At 37.5% G+C, this 11,205-nt stretch overlaps 1 protein-coding gene across 1 annotated transcript; it reads right to left on the reverse strand.

Annotated features, from left to right (window-relative positions):
• Positions 1-2,834: 2,834 nt before the first annotated feature.
• Positions 2,835-5,886, reverse strand: LOC108516690 (myotubularin-related protein 8-like). Its single transcript, XM_017854298.1, has 2 exons — positions 5,696-5,886; positions 2,835-3,802 (listed from the first exon to the last, which is right to left on the reverse strand). Exons 1-2 carry the CDS (start codon positions 5,807-5,809, stop codon positions 3,278-3,280), a joined length of 639 nt encoding a protein of 212 aa, XP_017709787.1. The 5' UTR covers positions 5,810-5,886; the 3' UTR covers positions 2,835-3,277.
• Between the last annotated feature and the right edge of the window lie 5,319 nt (positions 5,887-11,205).

Consider the following 11,205-nt stretch of genomic DNA (forward strand, 5'->3'; position numbering starts at 1 on the left):
GGTTAGGATGGGGTATCATGGGTATAGCAGAGAGAGAATGGAATAGTTCACTCTAACTTACGCAGACAGACAATGGAATAGTTCATTCTAACTTACGCCAAGATTGATTTTCTGAAATGGCTTTGAAAATATGCTACCTTTCCAACACTATAGCTACCTCTTAGGCATTGAAAAGTCTTAGGTTAACTTTATAAAAAGGTGACTTATACTCATGGTTTAACAACAGTCTGTATATATATCTTCTAGGATTACTTTGCAGATGGGACATGGGTAAAAAAGCATGGACTGAAGTGAGGAGAAGATACGATGAATGACAAGGGTGTGAACCCTCAGGCACCATTATTTTAGAGGGTCTTTCAGTGATCAGGGACTATGATGAGGAAACAGTCTTAGCAGTGAGAGAGGTCTTAGAGAAGATTTAGGTTCTCCTGTTTCTTTTGTGTGTGTGTGTGTGTGTGTGTGTGTGTGTGTGTGTGTGTGTGATGGAGTTTTGCTCCTGTCACCCAGGCTGGAGTGCGGTGGCGTGGTCTCGACTCACTGCAACCTCCGCCTCTGGGGTTCAGCGATTCTTGTGCCTCAGCCCCCTAAGTGGCTGGGATTACAGGCACCCGCCACCACGCCTGGCTAATTTTATATTTTAATAGAGACAAGCTTTCACCATGTTGGCCAAGCTGGTCTCCAACTCCTGACCTCAGGTGATCCACCCGCCTCGGCCTCCCAAAATGCTGGGATTACAGGCGTAAGCCACCATGCTTGGCCTAGGTTCTCCTGTTTCTCTTTCTTCCTTTGCGGCCAGGCTCTTCTCAGATTTTTAAATCCAACTGTAAAACCAAAAGGTGTTTCGTGTTGAGAATAAATAGGTGATTTTCATGCAGCTTTTTTTTTAAGTTCTGTATATTTTATATGTAAGCAATAATGTGGTATGTTGGGGAATAAAAATATCAAAGACCAAACAAACTGACCTCACAGATTTTGAGACTGAGATCAATCCCATGGCCTTAGATAATTAACAAAATAATCCAGTCTTTTAAAAATGCTGTTTTCACCTTTGGAAATATCAGAGTTGTGGTTTACTACTTCTAGTTTAGAATTATATTGAAAAGACCTTCCTTTCACTATTGATTAATTTTGTTTTTGATCTAAGAAATAAGTTAGGTACTATGTACTGTATCTGTACAGATCTTTAGGAATAAATCAAGAATCTTTAGTCTTTTATAGAATTTGCAAAACTACTACATCTTGTCATTTACCTTTTTATTTTCTTCTCTGAAAACTCAATACACTATATCCAGAACATCATGCTAATAAACTGCAAAATGCAGATTGAGATATGGGAGAAAGATCTGGGAGCAAGATCCAGAATGGCTCACTGGTGGCAGATTGGTACCGTCATTCTTTTTGGCAACTTCCTTCACAAAGCCAGGAGTAGATGTAGCCTCCAGATCAAAATGGTGTGCACAAACCCCATTTTTTTTTCCAAAAGAAGTCAAATGACAACTGGCAACATCTGATGATTTAGGTTATATAAAGCAAGGACTAAATCATGGAAAGAGGAGGACCAGAGAGATAAAAAAAGGAAATCATCTTGATGCTTTAAAATTATAGGATCAAGGTAGCCATCAAGAATATGTAAGTAAAATATGGCCTTTATTTATTAATGGGGAAGACCCAAATAAATTAAGAGTTCTTTAAAACAAAAAAAATAACAATTTACCAAGAGGAAATAAATAGTAAAATGACTCCTGTTTACATATAAAAAAAGACAACCAAGATGATTTAGAGTTCTTCCACTAAAGAGGATATTTTGGGTCTACAGTTTAGCTAGGGATAAGAAATCAATGAGCTATCCTGGCACTCCTCTCCTACATTTAAATTAAACCCTTAAAAGGTTCCTCTTTCTCTCAAAGAAAAGCACCTAATGACATAATCCTTTAGATATTTCTATGTGCACAACTGGATGTGATAATCAAGGGATGCCTCTTTAAGTCATCTAAGTTTTTAGCTTAAGCCAAATACAGAGTATTTGGAACAGACATTTTAGGTAAGGACCTGGATTGTGTTGGCATTAAGAGTTCTGGAATTGCTGAGAATATACAGACCATGACCCAAACTGACTGAGGCCTATCCTACTCTCAGTATGTGGAAGTAGCAAAATCATGACTGAATATCCAATAGGACAGATGAAAAACCCATCAAGTATATCAACCCCTAGGAGAAAAACTGGTGTTTAAATAAAAATACATCCCTTTCCCCAGGAGTATCTGGATCTGCTATCAGAATGGACTTTTTTCAAAACTGTACATTAGCACAAGGTGATAAACCTACCAGATTTAAAAGTAGTGCCAATTGTGTCTAAAAAATCCACAAACCTCATGTGATATCTAGATAAGCAAAACCATTTGTCTTCATAAAAAGACCTAAAAAGGGTCCTATTTTCCACAAAACCAGATGGGCACACAGACCATGTCTCAGTCTGAGTCTGAAGCACTGAGATTTTCAGTTACTTCCTGAACTGATGCAATTAATGTTACTAATTCAAACCCCATTAATTTGAAATTTATAATTTTAGACTGTAGTGGATTCAAGTTTACCTATGGACTATCTATGAAAAAGGGAATTGGCTAAGTATTATAACAAGACCTAGCTGGGGTGTGGGTTGGGGAAAGCATGTGTTGTAACTTAAGAAAACTTTCTTTATATATTTCAAACCACTAAGCACTCATGCACTCATGCTAACAATTAAGCATCATTTTTATTTCCTTCTCAGGAAAACATTGTATGTCTCCATTGGCAATAATGTTAGCTAATATCCCATGACTAAGCATACCTGAAAGTAAGATTTTCTTTTAATATATTCTGCAATTCAGTTACCTGCTGTATACCATCTCTCCATACCCTCAAAAGGGTCATTATTGACCACTGTGACAATATTTCCACTTCACTCTCACATTACAGCAGTCAGGATAGAAAATAGGGGCAGTCGATCATTAAAGAAAACAGACAGTAGAACCAGCTTAATATGTGTCTCACCTGAGAGGCAACATTTCTATAGTTAAATCCCATTTTAGAACAATAACATATTCTTTCTCTTGCCTACACTCTGTACTGCTTAATATGAACATATTGGTCACTTAATCAGTAAAGTAATTCCCTTCCAGACTAAGTGGGGAGAGGGATGCCTTGGCTTCACTCACTTAAACCAATTGGAAAAGCAGCATAGCCCTCTCTGGGACAAGAATCATTGTAGCCGCTATAGCATGGAAGATGAGTAACTAACTCACTGAAGCTTGGAGTAGTCTGCCTCCTTGGTGCTGGCCTTGGAGATGCCTGTGTCCCCCGAGATGCCAATGTCCCCAGAGAAACCCCTGGCCTCAGAAATACCCATGTTTCCAGAGATGTCAGTGGCCTCAGAGATATCCATGGCCCCACAGATTCCTAAGTCTTCGGAGAAGCCCATCGTCTCAAAGGTGCTCATGTCTCCAGAGATGCCCATGGCCTCAGAGATGCCTGTCCCTCCAGAGATGCCCACATCCCCAGAGATATTTATGGCCCTAAGGCTGCTCACAATCTCACAATGGTTATGGTGGAGGTCTGTACACTGGCTTTTTACTTGATCCATCTGAGCTCGGAGGCCTCCTTCCCTGGAGAGGGTGCCATTCTCCATCAAGGTATTCAGGTCTCCATCGATACCCATAAAGCCAAGAGGATTGGTCAAAGGACTTCCCAGATGCTGGGATAATAAGTTTCCTAATTGAGTGCAGGTACAGATCTCTTCTGGTGGCTCATCACGGGCTTTTAGTTTCTGCCTCAGGAGCAAGAAAGGGTTAAGAAGAATTAGAAACAGGAGAAAAACTAGACAAACATCACCTTGAGCTGCAGAGATCCTATTGCTGTCACTTATAATGGTAGCAAATGACCTTTTGCTCACCCTCTCCCCTACAGCATCTTTCCCTCATCACATGCCATAGTACTTTAGAAGCCCTACCATTGAAGAATCTCAAAGGTCTTATATCTATAAAAGTCCTCTTTTATAAGTGCAATTTTGTTCATGGGATGGGGAGAGGGCGGAGGAATAGATCACGAATATTTATTGAATACTTCTATGTGCTAGGCACTTTATGCACAGTATTTCTTTTTATCCTTATAATAAACCTATTAGTTTAGGTATTAGCTATATTTTACAGATGAAGAAACTGAGGCTCAGAGAAGTTAAGTAAGTCACCCAAATTCGCACATGTACGAAGTAAACAACTGGGATCTGACCCTGCATCTACCTAACGCCAAAGTCTATGACCTGTCATCTACCTCATGCTACCTCTAACAGATATTTTCACTTTCAGAGATAATATAATGATTCACTGATACTTTACAACAGTGATTCTTTGGGGTCATAAGTCCCCATTGAAAATCTGATGAAAATTATGGACCTTCTCTTCAGAAAATGCATACATTTTCTGAAGGTGGTGGGGGGAGTCTTTTAAATTTTCATTTTGTACCTTATTTTCTGTATTTTCTAACTTTACACTTATATTGTCTTTTAAAAAAGTAAACAGGGTTGTCTGGGTGATACTATCAGCCATTTTGTTTTCTGCTCTGTATTAAAAAAAGAAAGTTAATAACACACATACATAAAAGCACATACATACTTCAAAAAGAAGTCTTTCCAGAGTGATCTGAGTCTATGTGAAATGAATCTGATTCTCTCTCAGGAGTCAGGCAGGGATAAGTGAGAGGGCTGGGTCAAGAATAGGGCACCTTCCCTGAGGGCCTTGTGGAAGAATCTGCTACTAGCTAAAAGAGGAGCCCTAAGAAGAAGTTTCTCTACTACATCTAATCTACTTAAGACTGGGCCTTCTCGGGGATGCATGCTTCCTACGATTTTAAGTTATACTTTAGTCTGCCCTCCCACCTTTTTTTAAAATGGAACCAAGTAACTGGCTGTTGCCTCCCAAGAGGACATTAAAAAGTTTGGGATCTGATGTAATCACAACACATTTATTTTCACAATAAAATGACATTTGTTTACTTACAGGAAGCAGAAAAGCTATGCCTTATCTGGCTTAAAGTGGGTTCACACCCAGTTCCTAAATAGCACACCATTTCCAATAATTCTTTTCTAAGAGGTACCTTTCTCCTGTCCTTCAAACAAACCCTTAGGGATCCCTACATTTTATAAGCAGCTCAGTTTATGAAATCAACAAGAAATAATTTTTGAGTTCTGTAACCTGTAATTAAAAAACAAGTATCCAACAGGGTCACTCAATAAGCTGAGTTTGCAGTCTACATGGGAAGGAAATAAGAACCTTCTTTTATAAGATTTTTAATTGGAAAACAGCAATTGCACTGTTCTTATCAGTATAACCAAGATGCTATACTTATTCTCTTGATGGATAACAAACGCTATGTGATTTCCCTAGTCATTCCCTCTTGTTCCTCCTACTCATTCCATCCAGATCCAAAAAGAGATAAAGAGAACAAATTTACTTGTTTATCTAGTTGAGTGACATATTTACCACATTTTGGGAAGTAAGAAAAGGAGTTATGCTGAAAGCTTTGTAGACACGGGACACAGGAAAAGCCAAAGAGTATAAAAAAGCCAGTCAGGGAGCTTTCCACAAGTATCAATTCAACTCCAAGCAGGCTGGACCTACCCAGAATGGGCAAGAAGATCTCTCTTTGGGACTTTTCTCCTCACCTTTTCTAGTTCATGCACATCTGTCTCCAGCATTGCTCTCTGTTTCTTAATTTCCAGGAGGTTCTCTAGTATACTCTGCTTGGGCTGTAGCCCTTTGTCAAAGCGATTATACATCCCACACCAGAACCTCAAATAGACAAAAAGGGTGGGGGGGAAGTGGGTTAGTTTAGCTGGAGTAATTGATTACCAATGTTTTCCTTGTGCCAAGAAAATATTAGCCTAGTAGGTGGGAAGATCTCATGAGTACTGTAATTTGATGACATTAAAAAGAATGGACATGCTCATAATTGGAAAGAGTAAAGATACCAGCAGAAAATCTCAGCTGAAGGAGACACTTTAGACTTCAGCAAACTTGAGGTTCTTTTAAACAATCAAATTATGCTTTTACTTTGAGATAATTATAGACTCACATGTAGTTTTATGAAATAATAAGGGAGAGGAGTGACATCACCAAGATGGCAGAATAGGAAGCCCTGGACTCTCCTTCCCCCAATGGATACACTAATTTAATTGCAACACAAGGATCAATTCCCTTTATGAGAAATCCAGCAACTCATGGAGAGGCTTCTGCACCCTGGATAAGTACGAAACCAACCAGATTGTAAATAAAACATCTGTAGAAAAAACAGAAACATACACTCATCATAATCCCTACTCCCAGCACAGTGCCATAGGATCAGGAGGAAACCCCCATTCCCAGCTTCTACCTCAGAATGGAAGAAGCCAGACTGCACATCTAACATCCCAACTTCTCCAGGTGCCACCTGAAAGACCGGCTTCTTTCTCACCTATTTCAAAGAGTTGAAAGGGTCTGGCATGTGATAGTATCCTGAGGGCTACAGAGAAGAAAATGGCAGTTTCAACTAGCATGTAGGCATGTACCACAGCTCCTGTACCTGGCTCAACACAGGGTAGGGGGAAAATCCCAGTTCCCAGCTTCTCCCTGGGAAGGGGAAAAGTTGGAACATGCACCCAGCATTCTAAATTCTCCAGGATCTACCAAGGGAATGGCTTTTGTGACACCTGCCTAGGAGCACTGATGACACTGGACATACTCTGGATGCCTGGGGGACACTAATAACAAAGACAGCAGTTTAAACTAGGACAATGGGTTGAAAGGCCCACAGCAGCTCTGGCTTGGTTGGCTGGTTAATGTCTTCTCCTGTACAAGGCCAATTCATATGACTGGGAGTGATAGTGGATTCTTCTAATGTGGAGAAAAAGGGTAACACAATCTGAACAAAGAAACAAGCTAAAACTCCAGAAACTGACTCTAATGAAAATATATGAATGACCCGACATAGAACTCAAAGTATCCATCATGGAAAATCTCAACAAGCTCAGGAGAACAATCCATAAACAAAGTGAAAATTTCAACAAAGAGACAGAAAATGTAAAAGAATAGGCAGATGTCTTAAAGCTGAAGAATACAATAACTGAAGTAAAGAATCCAATAGAGGAGTTCAACAACAGACTACAGCAAGCAGAAAAAAGACTAAGCAGACTCAAACACAGATTATTTGTCATTATCCAGTCAGAGGGACACAAAGCAAAAAGAATAAAAAAAAAATAAAATAGCTTAAGGGACCTATGGGACACCATTAATTAGCAGACCAATATATGCATTATGGGAGTCCCGAGAGAAGATAGGAAGGACTAGAAATCTTATCTAAAGAAATAATGACTGAAAACTCTCTAAATCTGGGGAAGGAAATGGACATCCAGATCTAGGAAGCCAAAATGACCCAAATACGATGAATCTAAAGAAATCTACACTGAGACATATGATAATCAAATTGTCAAAAGTCAAAGACAGAGAGAATTTTGAAAACAGTAAGATAAAACCAACTTGTCATATGCAGGAAAATCCATTAGGACCATCAGCAGACATCTCAGCAAAAAAACCTTTCAGGTCAGAAGAGAGTAGAGAGTGGGATAATATATTCAAAGAGCTGAAGGAAAACTAAAACTATGAACCAATAATGATATATGTAGCAAAACTGTTCTTCAAAACGAAAGAGAGATCACGACTTTCCCAGACAAACAAAAGCTAAGGGAGTTCATTACCACTAGACCTGCCTTACAGGAAATCTAAAGGGAAGTCTTCTCTTTAGATTGAAAGAGAAATGAAAATGAAAACAAAAATGAAAGAATGCTAAATAGCAACACAGTAGCATAAAAAAGTATAAAAGTTGTTGGTGAAGGTAAGTATATAAACTAATAAAGAATACTATATTACTGTAATGGTTGTGGGTAAATCACTTTTAATTGTAGTATAAAGTTTTAAAAAAGTATTAACATAATTATAAAGTATGCTAATGAATATACAATATAAATAGATGTAAACTTTGACATGAATAACATAAAGGGAGAAGAAGAAAACGTGTAATGTGTGCATAATTAAAGTTAAGTTGTTACCTGCTTAAGACAAGAGTGTTAGACTGTTAGATATTTTATGTAAGCCCCATGGTAGCTACAAAGGAAATACCTACAGAAGTTAAAAAAAAAAAGAAGTGAAACGAATCAAAGCATACTAATATAAAAACTAAACAAACAAACAAACAAAACAAACAAAACATAAAGGAAGAGAGCAAGAAATGAAAAGAAGAACAACAACAAAATCCCTACAAGGCAAACAGAAAACAATGAACAAAATGCCAACAGTAAATCATCCCCTATCAATAATTACTTGAAATATATTCATAGATTAAACTCCTCAATAAAAATACACAGAAAGACTGAATAGTTTAAGAAAAACATCCTATTGGCCGGGCGCAGTGGCTCAAGCCTGTAATCCCAGCACTTTGGGAGGCCGAGACGGGCGGATCACGAGGTCAGGAGATCGAGACCATCCTGGCTAACACGGTGAAACCCCGTCTCTACTAAAAAATACAAAAAAAAAAAAACTAGCCGGGCGAGGTGGCGGGCGCCTGTAGTCCCAGCTACTAGGGAGGCTGAGGCAGGAGAATGGCGTAAACCCAGGAGGCGGAGCTTGCAGTGAGCTGAGATCCGGCCACTGCACTCAAGTCCGGGCGACAGAGCCAGACTCCGCCTCAAAAAAAAAAAAAAAAAAGAAAAACATCCTATTATATGCTGTCTATAAGAGACTCACTTTAGATTTAAGGGCACACATAGACTGAAAGTGAAGGGATAAAAAAAGATATTCCATGCAAATTGTAACTTAGAAAAAGAAAAAAAGCAGGTGTGGCAATAGTAATATCAGACAAAATGAACTTTAAGTCAAAAAATGTCACTGAGACAATGAAGAATTTTATATAATTATGGAAGAATCAATATACCAGGAAAATATAACAATTATAAATATATATGCATTCAACATCAGAGTACCTAAATATGTAAAGTAAACACTGATGGAACTGATGGAAGAAACAGACAGAAATACAGTAATAGATTACTTCGATACTCTACTTTCAATTATGGATAGAACAATCAGAGAAAGAAATAAAAAAACAAATAGCAGACTTGAACAACTCTATGGAACAAATGGACCTAATAGATATACAGAATATTCAACCCAATAACAGTATAATACACATTCTTTTCAAAAGTACATGTAACATTCTTCAAGATAGATCACATGTTAGGTCATAAAATAGAGCTTATCAAATTTAAGAAGATTAAAATCATACCAAGTATTTTTTTCTGTTCACAATGGAATGAAACTAGAAATCAATAGCATAAAGGAAACCTGGAAAGTTAAAAAATATATGGAAATTAAAAAAATACACTCTTAAACAACCAATGGGTCAAAGAAGAAATCAAAAGGGAAATTGGAAATTATCTTGAAACAAACAAAACCACAACATACCAAAACATGTAGGATGCAACAAAGGCAGTACTAAGAAGGAAATTTATTAGCACAGCTATTACAGAAAACGGTATGGAGGTTTGACAAAAAATTAAAAATAGAAGTACCATATGATCCAGCAATCCCACTTCTGGGTAGAGGAACTGAAATCAGTATTTTGAAGAAATATCTGCACTCTCATGTTCATTCTGGCATTATTCACAAGAGTCAAGATATGGACTCAACCTAAGAGTCCATCAATAGATGATTGAATAAAGAAAATGTGATATATATACATAATGGAATACTATTCTACCTTAAAAAAGAAATAAATGCTGTCATTTGTGACAACATAGATGGAACTGGAGGACACTATGTAAGTGAAATAAGCCAGACACAGAAAGACAAAAACTATGTTCTCACTTATATGTGGAATCTAGAACAATCAAACTCATAGAAACAGAGAGTAAAATTGTGGTTATCAGAGGTTGAGATAGGAGAGAATGGGGAGATGTTGGCCAAAGGGTAGAAAGATGCAGTTAGATAAAAGGAATGAGTTTTTGAGGTCTTCTGCCCAGCATGGTGACCATGGTTGACAATAATGTATTGTATATTTCAAAATTGAAGAGAAGAGAGTAAATTTCAACTGTCTCACCACAAAAAATGATGGCTAAATGAGGTGATGGATATGTTAATTAGCTTGATTTAATCATTTCTCTTTTTATTAATATATCAAAACATCACACTGTACACCTGAAATATATACAATTATGACTGGCCAATTAAAATATTAATAAAAGAGAAATTTATAGTGATAAATTATAGTGATAATTTATAGTGACACTAAAAAAGAAGAAAGATCTGAAATGAAAAACCTAACTTTATATCTCAGGAACTAGGAAAAGAACAAACTAGCCCAAAAGTAGTGGAGGAAGGAATAATAAAGACTAGAGAAGAAATAAATGAAATAGTGAATATAAAATCAAAGAAGCTAAGAGGTGAGGCCAGATGCAGTGGCTTACTCTTATAATCCCAGCACCTTGGGAGGCCAAGGCAGGAGAATTGTCTGAGGCCTGGAGTTCAAGACCAGCCTGGACTACACAGAGAAACCCTATCTCTACAAAAAAATTTAGAAAATAGCACATGCTTGTAGTCCCAGCAACTTGGGAGCTGAGTTTGGAGGACTGCTTAAGCCTTGTCCAGTCTGCAGCCAGGCCAGCAGAGTGAGTCTCTGTAAAACAAACAAACAAACAAACAAACAAAGAGGTGTTTATTTTTTGGAAAAAAAGTTCCAAAATTGATAAAACTTTAGCTAGACTAAGAAATAAATAAAATCAGAAATGAAAAAGGAGACATTACAACTGATGTAACAAAAATTTAAAAGATCATAAAGACAACAATGTAACATTAAATTGGATAACCCAGAATAAATGGATAAATCCCTAGAGACATACAACCTACCAAGACTGAATCACAAAGAAAAACTGAACAGACTAATATTGAGTAAAGAAATTGAATCAGGAATCAAAAACCTCCCAGCAAAGAAAAGCCCATGGCTAGAGGCTTCACTGAAGAATTCTCCCAAATATTTAAAGAATTAATGCTTTCTAAATCGTGTCTATTTGATTCTTCTCTCTTTTCTTCTTTATTAGTCTGGCTAGTGGTCTATTTTGTTGATCTTTTGAAAAAAACAGCTCCTGGA

The sequence above is a fragment of the Rhinopithecus bieti genome, unplaced genomic scaffold (genome assembly GCF_001698545.2).
Source record: "Rhinopithecus bieti isolate Rb0 unplaced genomic scaffold, ASM169854v2 scaffold_39295, whole genome shotgun sequence".
NCBI lineage: Eukaryota > Metazoa > Chordata > Mammalia > Primates > Cercopithecidae > Rhinopithecus > Rhinopithecus bieti.